Source organism: Embiotoca jacksoni, unplaced genomic scaffold, assembly GCF_022577435.1.
Source record: "Embiotoca jacksoni isolate LCO1_2020_lvr unplaced genomic scaffold, fEmbJac1.0.p SCAF_13, whole genome shotgun sequence".
Taxonomy (NCBI): domain Eukaryota; kingdom Metazoa; phylum Chordata; class Actinopteri; family Embiotocidae; genus Embiotoca; species Embiotoca jacksoni.
The window spans coordinates 18981759-18996207 of NW_027185263.1; the positions used below are offsets into that span (position 1 = coordinate 18981759).

The 14449-nt window shown below is 36.9% G+C and overlaps 1 protein-coding gene across 1 annotated transcript; it reads right to left on the reverse strand.

Moving 5' to 3' along the window:
* Positions 1-411: 411 nt before the first annotated feature.
* On the reverse strand, positions 412-13918 carry tmprss2 (transmembrane serine protease 2). The gene is made up of 13 exons (XM_069147084.1): positions 12874-13918; positions 11651-11706; positions 11228-11420; positions 10062-10151; positions 9814-9930; positions 9575-9704; positions 7463-7579; positions 7331-7371; positions 5729-5897; positions 5047-5213; positions 4853-4948; positions 4481-4623; positions 412-4376 (listed from the first exon to the last, which is right to left on the reverse strand). The coding sequence occupies exons 2-13, from the start codon at positions 11663-11665 to the stop codon at positions 4218-4220; spliced, it is 1437 nt and encodes a 478-aa protein (XP_069003185.1). The 5' UTR covers positions 11666-11706; positions 12874-13918; the 3' UTR covers positions 412-4217.
* Positions 13919-14449: the final 531 nt, after the last annotated feature.

The window sequence follows — 14449 nt, forward strand, 5'->3', positions numbered from 1 at the left end:
TGTGACCATTCTTGACTGGCCCAGCCAGAGCCCTGACCTAAACCCAATTGAGCATCTCTGGAGAGACCTGAAAATGGCTGTCCACCAACGTTCACCATCCAACCTGACGGACTGGAGAGGATCTGCAAGGAAGAATGGCAGAGGATCCCCAAATCCAGGTGTGAAAAGCTTGTTGCATCATTCCCAAGAAGACTCATGGCTGTACTAGCTCAAAAGGGTGCTTCTACTCAATACTGAGCAAAGGGTCTGAATACTTATGACCATGTGATATTTCAGTTTTTCTTTTTAATAAATTTGCACAAATGTCTACATTTCTGTTTTTTTCTGTCAAGATGGGGTGCTGAGTGTACATTAAGGAGAAATAAAATGAACTTTTTTTATTTTAGCAAATGGCTGCAATGAAACAAAGAGTGAAAAATTTAAAGGGGTCTGAATACTTTCCGTACCCACTGTATATTGCTGAAGTAAAGTGCAAGTTCAGAGTTCTTATAGTGTCATTAAATGTAAAAAAAAATTTTTTTTAAAAACGAACACACCAGTGAGTGAATACATGTTGTAACTGTTGTTTCAAATTGCAGGTTTCCTCAATGTTGTTGAATATTTAATTAATTGGTGGAAAAGGTTATTATGTGACACAGTCATGTACGGATGTCTTGTCTCCAACCTTTCTGGTCCCCTTCAACCTGTAATGAGGTAAGAGCCAACAGGTGGATGCAGGGATTATGGTAAGGTTTAACCTATACTTGCAAAGGGAGCTTTAGATATGTGTTGCAGTACATCTGGTGTGCCATGCAGCCAAACGCAGCAGAGGATTTGGTCCATTCACTGAAAACAAGTTGACAATGAAAAGCAAACATAAGCCCCAAAGTGCCCGATGTTTTTCCACATGCTAAATTAAAAGAATGTTAATCTTTCTGCAAATAGAGTTTGTTTTTATTTGAACAAATAAATAGTTGTATCTTCTTCAAATAATATTCATTGTTTAAAACAAGCATATAAATCAGTGAGTTTCAGTTGTTTTGGGTTTTTTGGATGTTGTTTTTTTAAGAAAATCTTTAGAAGCAGTAAGTTCTTCACCAATGTCTCATTCAGTAATTTTATTGAAATTTAAAAAAAAAAAAAAAAAGAAAGAATCAGATTTCTGGTATAAAAAAAAAAATAAAAAAAAATGTTTAAGGCTCTTAGCCAATGTCTGTAAGAAATGTACAGCCCGAGTTGTAATATGCCCCTTAAAGTTGATTATTAAACATTGTGATACATTTTGACAAGACCTTTAGTTTATATTTAAATTGTTTACCTAAACCCTTAAGAAATGCAACTATAATTAAAACATTTATTTAAGTTTGATTAAATAGAATCATGTATTTCAGAGGCTGCAGAACTTGGCCAGTTAGTTTCTGGAAAAAAAAATTTCCCCCATTATATTAAATTTAACTGCTGCATAGTTGATGTGTCATAAAAAGTCACTTACTAACCCATTATTGAACTACAATTCCTGTTTTAAAATAAAATAATTACAAGGAAGTGAGTAATTGATTAATTTTAGCTGTAACTATTTAAAGTGTCACTGCAAGTCACTCCATTTTTGTGAAAAACATGTTGCGGTTATTTGTTTTAAAATGTTTTGAGTTATTTCCATATTTCATGTGCAGTTGTTTGACAAGGTAAAAAGTTCTTATGTTAACATCCAATTAAGGCATTTCCCATAGTTTTAAAAGTGCTGCTGGTCTGATGGATCCCACTGAGAATCAATATACTAATCTGTTGCTCTGTGTTGCTTGTCATTAGCTACATCTTATCGTTTTGGGTCACAGTTCCATATATTTTGTGTGGTTAAAGCCCAATTTACTGGACTAAACTAGGTCTGAGAAAGCACTGAATATGCACATTCACCATTTATGACAGAACTGGTACCAACCCCATACCAGTTGTTCCAACATACCAGTGATATTTAACAGCCAGTGGCATGGTCGCACTCATCATAACAATCATAGACAATCTGGTACCTGTTTCTAGTGCTAATCTGAAAATAGTCAATGTTCAGCCACAACCAACCTCCCCTCCAGTCTTAGAATCCCTACAGTTGAAATTAGCTCTTCTCAATATCAGATCTTTGGCCAATAAATATTTTCTGGTTAATGATCTGATAACTGATAAGTGTTTGCACTGTATATTTCTCGTTGAAACATGTCTTAACAACACCACTGGTGAAGCAAGAGGCTTGTCCTCCTAACTATAAATTTGATCAGTCAGTTAGACAAAACAACAGAGGAGGAGGAATCGCAGTCATCTTCTCCACACAGTTTGTGTTCAATGATATTGATCGAGGTGAATTTACATCATTTGACTATCTTGCTACCAAGTACTCAGCGTTATTTCTACATAAACTCTTAGAGTTTACCTTCCTAGGTACCACCAGATATGATATGTTCATTCTGAATGGAGACTTGAATATTCATGTTAATAACAAGAACAACCAAAAAGCTATAGAGCTCATAAATACATACAGACAAAGCTCTTAATGGGCTCGGACCAAGTATTTGCCTTCAAGAACATTGAAATCATCTGCTGCTGATTTATTAGAGGTTCCCAGCAACAGCTGAAAGAAAATTGGAGATTCAGCTTTTGTCAGTTACGCTCCAAAGCTGTTGAACACACTACCTGTCGATATCAGGGAAGCTAGCTCAGTAAAAACTTTTAAAAGAAAGCTCAAAACATATCTCTTTACATCAGCCTTTAACTAGCTACTCTTGTAGTTTTCTTGCATGTGCCTGCACTTGAACTACCGCACCTTTTAAATGCATATTGCTATATTTAATATTTTAACTCAATTTGTGTTAATGTTATGCATTGCATCTGTTCTTATGCATCTCATTTATTTTCTATATTTTTAAATGTTCCTAAATATCTGTTTTTATGTGAAACACTGCATCTAATTGTCTTGCTGTAAAGCACTTTGAGCTGCGTTTCTTGTATGAAAGGTGCTATACAAATAAAGGGTATTATTATTATTATTATTATTATTATTACTACTTAACCTGTCTAGAAAATCTGCAAAGTGAACTGTAATGAGTAGTCGATTTATCAATTAGTCGATCATCAGAAAAATTGTTTTCAACTATTTTGATAATTGTTAATAACTGCGTTAGTCATATATCAAGCAAAAATAGTAAATCATATCAAATTCAAAAACGCCGTTTCCCAAAAAGTTGGGACGCTGTGTAAAGTGAAAATATAAACAGAATGCAATGATTTTCAAACTTATATTACCTGAAAATTGACCAAAGACAACATATCAAATGTTGTAACAATATTCTGTATAAAATGAGCATCCCACAGAGGAAGAGTCTCTCAGCGGCAAAGAGGGGGACAGTTTCTCCACTTTGTGAAAGACTGCCTGGGAAATAGTGCAACAATTTAAGAATAATGTTCCTCAACGTAAAATTGCAAAGAACTTGAGGATTTCATTATCTATAGTATATAAAGTTATACAAATGTTTAGAGAATCTGGAGAAATCTCTGTACCAAGTGACAAAGCTGAAAACCAATATTGGATGGCCCCTCAGGGGGCCAGGTGATAAACCAGTCTGCCTGCAGTCCAGACCTGTCACCCATTTTTTTTTTTAATTGCCGCATCATGACATGAAAAATAAGACCAAGGAGACCCCGAACTGTTGAGCAGCTGAAATCCTGTATCAGGCAGGGAATGGAAAACATTTCGTTTTGAAAACTCCAGCAACTGGTCTCCTCAGTTCCTAAATGTTGTTGTTAAAAGGACGATGATGTAGCACAGTGGTAAACACGTCCCTGTCCAAACTTTTTTTTAGATGTGTTGCTGGCATTAAATTCAAAATGAGCATATGTTTTTCAATTCAATTCAATTCAATTCAATTCAATTCAATTCAATTCAATTTTATTTATGTAGTTATATAGTATGTTTTTCATAAAACAACTAAAATTTCTCAGATTCAACAATTAATATGTTGTCTTTGATCCATTTGCAATTAAATATGGGTTTACAAGATTTGCAAATTGTTGCATTCTGTTTCTATTCACATTTTACACAGTGTCTGCATTTTTGGGGAAATGGGGTTGTATTTGTACATGCTTCAAGGCTCAATATTTATTCATATTAATTTGGATTTTTTTTTTTTTTATTTTATTTTTTTTTTTTTAAATTGCATATTAAAGTAATAGGTCTCTATTTCATCAAGCTTTCATAGCTGCATTTGTTCATATATCCAGTCAATAAAAAAGGGGACATTGCTGTAGACCCCTGGCTTGTTCCTCAAAGCACATCCAATCCCCCAACTTGTGCTCCCTACAAGCCACCATAGATCTCCTGCTTTAACAACCAGGGGCCCTCCGCTGTCACCCTGCAGCACACGAGACAAATAAATATTTCAGGTTAGTGTGTACATAAGTGTGTATGTGTGTATACATGCCAGAGTTGTGACAGAGAGAACAAACTCAGACTAACCTGACAGCTGTCAACTCCTCCCTCCAGTTTGCCTGCACAGATCATGGTGTGACTGACTCGTCCACTTAACACCTGAGGTTTGTTACAGGTCTCTCTGCTGTAAATGGTCACCTGGGCTTGATTTAGTATATCGGGTGGTGGTCCTGAGAGAAATTAATGATTGTACACCCTACAGTTAAGCATGAAAAGTGCTGTTCCCCTTGTTACTTTAATCTTTAAAAAGCATTTGACCCCTAAAACATTTCAACAAATAATCTGCACGGAGGAATTGAAATGAACGAGTTTGAAGGTTTCTCAAGTAAAACAAACTATGTAATATTGTAAACTCTCTATTCAACTAGAAATTTGGACATGCTTTGCGTTTTAGCTCACCAGATGATTTCAAAGCTCCCCATCCTGTGATCCAGACTTGAGTTCCAGCAGAAAGATCGAGACCAACGTTGGGAAGACACACTGGCTTCACTGTTCCTGAGAAATGAACATGTATGAACTTAAAGTGTTGTCATTGGTATGGATATGAACTTCATTCAATTAATGAAATATGAATTTAACTTGCAAGCATTTACTTGTAAAAGTCAGAGGTGAATGGAGCTTTAGGAGAGCGATGTCATTGTCATTAGTTTCTTTGTCATAATTTTCATGACTGATGATTCCGTGAACTTTTTTGCCAAACATCATTTGGGACAAGCTCACGTCACCAGAGTATACCTGCCACAATTCAGGGTTGGAGTACCTACAGTGGTAAACAGGAGGTGAAACATAAAACAAATATCAGATTATTTTCCTGAATTTTATTCCAAAAAACAGTAAAAAATTAAAAAAAAGAATTTGGAATAGACAAGTTAAATGGGTATTCATGTTGTAAAGAGTACAGGATTATGTAAAAGAAGCCGAGACAAACTCCTTCTAGTTCTGAATTACACATCACGTGAACACTGGTTGGCTGACTCATCCAAGCTTGACAGTTTTAGCATTGACACAGTGACCTTCCATATGAATAGTTGTTGTTGTTGTTGTTGTTGTTGTTGTAAAGTACAATTTCAGAGTACTGATAATTGTCTACAAAGGCAGACTAGTGTTATGAAACTCTAGATAGGACACACAAAAGTACTGTATTGAGCCATTATTATGTTAAGATTGTGAACTGATAGTAGACAAACAGCAGTGTAAACTGAGACAAACTCAACTTCAATCACAATAATTTATTCATAAAGAACAGGTGAAGGGAAGGGGAGGGTTCAAGCTCACCTTTGGAAGCAGTGTGCAGCAGACAAGATCCAATATGGACTGATAATGGAGCCGCCACAAACATGTTGGCCATTAATCTGGAGGCTGACCTGCCAGGGCCAGATTCCATTTACAGCGTCCGTGCCACCCACGATACGAGTACTGGTACCAGATGAAATCTTCCCACATTCTAAGATAAAGGAACCTAATATAAATACATGTTTTCACAAGTCAAAGAAAATAAAACTTTTATTTAAATATATGTTCTGTTCTTTTAAATACATCCCCGTTGCGAGAGTTGCATATAAAAGGTAAATAAAAACACAAGTTGATGATTTGCAAATTATGTGAACCCATATATAATTAAAAATAGACCAAAGACAACATATTGAATAATGAAATTGTATTCGTGTATATCCAAAAATCACCCATTTTAGCACGCAGACTCTTCTACTATGGAGCCATGCTGTTGTAATAAGTGTAGAATGCGGTTAGGCATTGTTTTGCTGATATACGAGAAGCATTCTCTGAACAATACATTGTCTGGATGGCAGCATATGTTGCCCCAAAACCTGTATATATCATTCAGCATTAATGGTGCCTTCCCAGATGTGCAAGCTATCTATGCCATGCTCACTAATGCACCCGCATATTATCACTGATGCTGGCTTTGGAACTGTGCTCTGAAAACAAGCTGGATGGTCCCTCTCCTCTTTAGCCCAGAGAACGCTGTGTCCATGATTTCCAAAAAGAATCTCAAATTTTAATTTGTCAGACCATAGGACAGTTTTGCACTTCACTTCGAAGGCAGTGGCATATCTGGATCATATTTATAAATGGTTTCTTCTTTGCATGGTAGTTTTAACCAGCATTTGTTGAAGCAACGATGAACCGTTACATACAAAAGTTTTCAGAAGTGTTTATATGCCCATGTTGTGTTTTCCACTGAATTCACAAAATTATATCTATCTTTAATACAGTGCCACTGGAGTGCCCAAATATCATGGCCATCCAATATTGGTTTTCAGTCTTGTCCCTTTGCATAGACCAAAGATCATAAAACCCCCAAGTTCTTTGCAATTTTACATTGAGGAACATTATTCTTGGAATGTTTGCTCTATTTACCCACGCAGTCTTTCACAGAGTGGTGAACCTCTCCTCATCTTTACTGCTGAGACTCTGCCTCTCTGGGAGGCTCTTTTTATACCCAATCATGTTACTAATTTGTTGCCATTCAACGTAATTAATTGTGAGATGTTCCACAAGGGTTTTTTTTGTTTTTTTTAAGCATTCCACAGCTTTTCCAGTCTATTGTTGACATTGTAACAACTATTTTTAAACATGTTGCTGCCATCAAGTTAAAAATGGGCTTATATTTGTCAAACAATAAAATTCCTGTTTCAAACTTTGGTGTGTTGTCTTTGTGCAATTTTTATTTAAATACTGGTTTACAATTATTGCAAATCATTGCATTCTTTTGTTACTTATATTTTACACAGCATCCTATCTTTTTGGGGAACAGCGTTTTATTCGCCCCCACCTGAGGTATGCCTTTGCATATATCAAATTTCATACTGTATTTCAGTGCTTACAGTTATGTCTCAGTGAAATAAATTAGCTTACCAATACAGTGAAGTTTGACAGCTCTGGCTGAGCATAATTGGCTGTTAAGGAAATGATGACATGTAAGCAAACATATTTTATCATTGACACACTGTTTAAATTGATCATCCAGGAATAAGTGGGCATGTATACCTGTGAGTGAGCTGTGACTGTATTTGTGATTCATAGTTACTTTCAGGTTTTAGCTTCATGTATCCTTTGGAGGCCAAAGAACCGGCACTGGTTTGACTGTAGGTAACATAATCCTGCCTATGGGACACACGCAAGGACAAACATGTAAAACCATGAGGTGAGACCATCATACTGCATTTAGTTGGAACTGGGCACGTCATGTCACGCATGCCTGAAAGAAACTGTGTATATCTAAACAGTTTGAAAACTATCTTTTTATTTCATTTTCTGTTTTTAATGAACCAATTCTACAGTTTAGCTATTTAATTTGTCTTGAGTACCTTTAACAGTGTTTGTTGTTGGTCCCTCTGGTCTACAATGTTGTGAATCTTTTAGTTAAATTTAATCGGGTTGTCTGTCTATCTCACTCTCGTAAACCTCAAGAATGCCTTGATGGAATTTCTTCAAATTTGTCAGGTCTGCCGATGTTGACCTCATCAGACTGTGACCTTCAGCATATACTGGGAAGGTTTGAAGCCAAGTATGAAGTGGCAGGGCTGAGGGTCAGCACCTCAAAGTCTGAGGCCATGGTTCTCTACCAGAAAACAGTGGATATCTCCCTCAGGGTACCTTCCCCAGGGGAAGTAGTTGAAATATCTTGGACTGTTTTGATGAAGAGGGAACCTCACCTATAGTCACATGGTTTGGATAGTGACTAGTGAGTGAATGAAATCGTGGTTATAAGCCACTAAAATGAGTTTCCTCTGCTTAGGGGAAGGAGCTCTGACATCCGGGGGGAGCTTGGATAGAGCCACTTGCTCTTTCGCGTTGAAAAGAGTCAGGTGAGATGGCTCACGCATTGTATTAGGATTCCTCCTGGTTGCCTCCCCTTTGGAGGTTTTTTGGGCACTCCCAACTGGGAGGAGACCCTGGGGTAGAGCCAGAACAAGCTGGTGTGATTACATATCTCATCATATTGAATTCATGAACTTCTTTACTATAAAATTGTCACCGTTAGGGAAAAAATTGGGCATACGCTTCCTGTCACGATCACGGGTGTGTTGTCAATCACAGCAGCCTTAGAAACGTCCGTGTGAACTGATTTACTTTGAATACTTCTCTCCTGTTAAGCTTTTTGAGCTAACCACATTATTTACTTCATCTAAATCAGGGGTTTTCAACCCATAGAGTAAATCGCAGAAGGTTCGAACAATATAAAGTTGAAATGTAAATCAGTTTACAAAGCCCATCAGGCAAAACTAGGACAGACATTTCACTTTCAAAACTTCAGCAACTGGTCTCCTCAGTTTCCAAACGATTACATAGTATTGTTGAAAAATGAGATGAAGCAAAACAGAGTTAAAAATGCCCCTTTCCCAACTTTTTTAAAACTTGTTCCTGGCATCATATGAGCATATATTTTTCATAAAAGAATAACATTTCTCAGTTTCAACATTTGATAAGTTGTCTTTGTTCTATTTTTAATTAAATATGGGTTTATATTATTTGCAAATCACTACATTCTGTTTTTATTTACATTTTACACAGCGTCCCAACTGTTTTGAAAGCAGGGTTGTATGACATGTCAAACAAATGTCTAATTTGAGAATTTATAAATTGTATCCAAAATGTCAGCTTCACTGTGAAAATATGTTCTGCAAAAAATATTTTTGGCCAATATTCAACACCATAACTGAGGAACAGAGAGGGAGATTGTGACCATATTTTTCACTTGTGACAGGTACTGAATTGTTGACACAATCTTGAGTGTCCATCTGGGAACTATGGTGTTTTCAGATATTCTTTGCTGTTGAAGTTGAGGTTGTGAGTGAAGCTTCAATGGTTTAGAATTTGTAGCTCATTTGCAGCAACATCCATATTTGAAGCATTGTCTGCATTGTGCAAATATATTTGTGTATAGCTGCATGGTGGTGTGTTTCTGATGTACAATAAATAAAAAACATTAAATGAGGAAAACAATAAAAACTTTTGGCATAAGCCTAAGTACCAGCACGATGGAAACTGGCTTAAAAAAATAGTTGTAGGTCATGCAGTATGCGCTAACTTCTATACAGCTGACTCATCAGAATAAACAAAGGTGAAGAAGGAAGTCATAAGTAGGAAAATCAGCACCTCTCGTAGCCTAGCTGCTCACACACAGATCTCCCATAGTTGTTGTCCCAGCTGTCAGCACACACAGGCATCCACGTCTGGCTGTTTGATGAGTAACTCTCAAGCATGAAGTTGGTCCCATGGAGGCGAACTGTGAAAAACACACGCACACACACATGTATATACACACACGCACATACTCACACATGCAAATGCTAACATATGTTGGGACGATTGGGGTGTTGATTTGAATTTCTTACAGCACTGAGATTCATCCTCTCCGTGCGAACAGTCGTTGACACCATCACACCACTGGGAGGAGCTCAAACACTTCCCACCACGTCCACACGACCTCCCCAGTAAACACTGGTAGTGTACTGCAACACATACATGGTACTGACATAATACTGTATACAGCACACATACAAGAGCACACATGGATAATGTCACCCTAAAGTCCTGCATTGAAAAAAATTGTTTTACACAGAAGATCTTCAAATAAACTTACAGAAGTACCAGAGCAAGAGTGCGGCCACTGCCAGTACAACAAGTGCACATAGAGAGGCACACGCGTATTTCCAATGACATTTCTTTGTTCCTGTAGAAGTAAAATAACAAAAACATTTTAAAACATTATATTGAGTTTTGGACACTGGCCACTTTGCATGTTTGCATAAAAATAAAATGCAAATTGGAAATTGCAAACGGTGAATGAACAGTTTTTTGGGGTTTTTTTGGCCGACATATTCAACTTTTTGACGCAAGTTCATTTGCTAACTTTTTTTTCTGAACATCAGCCAAATGTGACCACAGGTGAGAAGCCCGGCCGGTGTCATGGCAAAGTGTGTAACCATTCATTCCAATAATGGATACTGTGTCAGGGACATTTTTGCCTTTCCTAGGTGTGAAAAGGAAACGTATGCATAATCCAGATCAAAGGTGGAGATCATGTGATGAAAGTCGTGATGAAGTACAAGGGGTGGTTAATTCACCTGGGAGTCCAGGGTTTCAGTTCATAAAAAAAGCGGCATGGTTTTCTTTTAAGTAATGTAAGTTACTTTTGACAATGTATGTTAAGTAGTGTGATTTATGTAATGTTACGTATATAAAATGATTTATTCTCACCCAAACTATGACTTTTCCTAACCATAACCATCTTTGCACGACTTGGCGAGGTCAACAGTGACACTGTCGCAGTATGTATTAGCCTACATGATTTGGCGTTGGATAATTAACGGATAATAGTAATGTAAATAATAAAACAGTACCACAGCAGTCAGGTACTACTGTGCTACTGGAAAAGAAATAAAATGAGCAAACTCCCTCTCAGGTTAGAACACAAGAGGTATCTGTCTGATGTTCTCTAACAATATTTAGCAACAATCAACTGTTAGGTCATGCCAGATGACGCAAGAATCTGTTAGGACGATAGGCTATTGAACTGAGCAGGGGTGTGTGTTACTGTTTATTAATTCGGCTTTTCAAAAAGGCAAAGTAAAACTGTCTTTTTAAAATGAACATAAACATAAGTTTATGATTCTGCGAAACGTCACGTTTTTATTTATCTGAATGGATATTTACCCTCTGACTGACTAAAAGTCATTGTTTACCCATCGTTTTATTCCACACAGTATCACCTCATAAAGGCTCTTGAAAATTCAAATATCAGTGTACCTTTGTTTAATCCTGAAGAATGTGGTTTTCCAGCTGGTGCTGTATAGGAGGTGTTGATGGTTTGGGGAGTGACAGTGATATTGCCGGGGGTCTGCGGCGGGAAGGAAGGGTATATCCACTGCTCAGGGTAATTTGAAGGGGGTCTTTCTTCATTGTGTTGAAACCCTATGTTATCATAGGTTGGAACATTCACCTGGAGATAAAAATTTTTAAAAAAGTAGGTTTAATGTTCTAAAGCCAACACTTATAGGGACTGTAATAATCATTTGATCTGCTTTAGTTTAGACAAAACATCATTAAGTTCACTTATTAACCTGAGACATCAGTTTAAAGCAAAGATACATTCTCAACCAAAGAAAAATAATTTGAAAATGAATGCCCAAGGATTTTAAAGAAGTTGCTTTCCAGTAAAACTAATCTTACATGATCATTATTCATGCTGAACTTGGTCTCACTGCCCAGAAGGAACTCGGTCGAACCTGGAAAAAGTGGTATAGTTTTTATTTATAAAACATTAAGTACCGTGATTTGTCCCACACATGATGCACATGATGACCATTAAAGCTCAAAAATTCATTAAGGTAATAATATACATAAAATAAAATAAAATATTGTTTATCAAGAATTTAGGTCACAAAAACTACCATAAAACTAATAAACACATTAATCAATTAGCAAACAAGCCCTAAACTGATGAGAACCTTTTGAGAACTCCAAATACATTGCTTACTTCTCCTGCATCTAAACAGGTTGAATTAAAGTTTCTTATAATTTCCACCTACTTTGAAATTCCCACAGATCCCGTTAGCAGTTTAATTGTGTCTGTCCCGCTGCTCCCGTGTTTCTCCCTATGCCTCACAGTAACCCCATTTCTCAGTCTAATAAACAGCCAAGACCACACCTTTTTTTTACAGAAGATAGCCTATTGTGCACCACTTGATTTATACTGCACTTGAAAAATGACACTGGGCGTTTGCTGTTTAGCTAACATGGGCTGGTATTGATGAAGGCAGCACTCCTGTGTTTACTGGGAGGTTTGAGATAAGGTGAATGAAGTGAAAACAATGAGCACAGGACCAAATCCAGAAGTGTCCGTCTATTGATTTGAAAATGGGTGACTTAATTTAGGAATTCTGCACAGTTGTGTGTTCTCCACTGTGATTGTGATGCATCATTGAGCTGCGTCTCTTCTTGTATAGGTTTATGGTAGACGTTTGTGTATTGATAATCTTTGCCAGAAAACCCTCATTGCGATATAAACAGGGGAGTTCAACCAATAGAAAGCAAAACTCATTTGACTACACTGAACTTTACGTCATTTTAAAAAATTGCTGGTATTCAAAAACAAAACCACCCTTATCTTTAAGTTGCTGAAAAAGAATGTGGTCTTTCCACCTAAATATTTTTGCATTAAGCCCCAAGAAATGGAACAACACATCTATTAAACGAGTATCAGTTTCCTAAAGATGTTTTACATAAACAGTTTTTCAAAAACCAAAGCTGCCTCTCCTACTCCTCACGGTTTAACTGAAAGGAGGATCAAGATGAATCAAAGTAACAAGTGGTCACTACTTGTTTGACATAAAGATTGTCATTCAGACACGGGTACATATAACAAAAAGAGGAATAATAGATGGAGTCCTTACCTTAAGCGTTTTTGTTTATTCTTCCAAAGAGAAGCGGTTTGTGTGTAATCAGTGATGTCCAAAGTCAAGTAGGCTTAAAAAACACGAGTGCCTGAAAGACTTTTCAGACTCTGTTAATATTTAACTGGATGTTTAAAGCGGTTGACTGGCAGGAAACATGGGGAATAAAACACAAGGAACGGACTGAAGAACATCCTGCCCTACTGAGTGACATCAGCTCAACCATTGTACATGTTTTTATTGACTGGATTAAAGTAGATGATAATGGATTGCCAAAAATAAAATGTAACTAAGTTGAACTCATTAGATAAAAGCAGTGATGCAAAAGGACACACAAAACAAATGCCATAACAAGAAACATCTGTACATACAGCAAGAATTTGACTTAAATCTGCACACATTGGTTCAAATTAAACAAAACAACAAAAAAATCCAAGCTCAACAAAAAGGTATTTTGAGAGGGAGTTCCCCTCTCAAACAGCAGCTGACAGCAGACATAGTTTGACTGGTTTTCATAAATGTTCAAAACTAATCTGAACTCAGTTGCCAGACATGTAATTTCATAATCTTCTCCAGTGTGTGGTCATCTCCCACACTGTTACAAGCACTCTCACACACACAATCTCTCTTCCTCACACTCGCCCTTGATGGGCACTCAAGAATTATTGTTTTGTGTTCATTTGGCATAGGCACTTGGTGGTCAAAGGTAACTATGACCTCACAAAACACATTTGTGACCATAACTCAATGATTTTTAAGTTAAGTATGATAACATTTAACAAATATAGGGACTAGGATAAAATGATTATTATTATTCTCTTTCGGTTATTGAACACCTAACTGAGGAAATGAAAGGGGAGATTATCACTACATTTCACAGATACCGAATTGGTATATACAGTCCTGTGCTGTCAGGAGTGAAGTTGTGCGTGAACTATCCATGTTTTAGAATTTATAGTTGTTGTTTTTTTTGCAGCAACAGCTATATGACTTTGGACAGACACAGTGGTGTGAAAAAGTGTTTGCCCCCTTCCTGATTTCCAATTTTTTTGCATGTCGGTCACACTTAAATGTTTCAGATCATCAAACAAATTTAAATATTAGTCAAAGATAACACAAGTAAACACAAAATGCAGTTTTTAAATTAAAGTTTTTATTATTAAGGGAGAAAAAAAATTCAAACCCACATGGCCCTGTGTGAAAAAGTGTTTTCCCCCTCCTGTTAAAACATAACTTAACTGTGGTTTATCACACCTGAGTTCAATTTCTCTAGCCACACCCAGGCCTGATTACTGCCACACCTGTTCTCAATCAAGAAATCACTTGGACAATCAATAGGACCTGCCTGACAAAGTGAAGTAGACCAAAAGATCCTCAAAAGCTAGACATCATGCCGAGATCCAAAGAAATTCAGTAACAAATGAGAAAGAAAGTAATTGAGATCTATCAGTCTGGAAAAGGTTCTAAAGCCATTTCTAAAGCTTTGGGACTCCAGCGAACCACAGTGAGAGCCATTATCCACAAATGGAGAAAACATGGAACAGTGGTGAACCTTCCCAGGAGTGGCCGGCCGACC

Bases quoted from the DNA above. Each gene is read 5' to 3' on its own strand.
- tmprss2 (XM_069147084.1), bottom strand. The intron at 5,214-5,728 runs GTGAGCTTGAAC...TTACCACTGTAG, and splicing joins GCTGCACACTGCTTCCAAAG to GTACTCCAACCCTGAATTGT. The intron at 4,624-4,852 runs GTGAGCTAAAAC...AATTTCTCTCAG, and splicing joins GGGAGCTTTGAAATCATCTG to GACCACCACCCGATATACTA.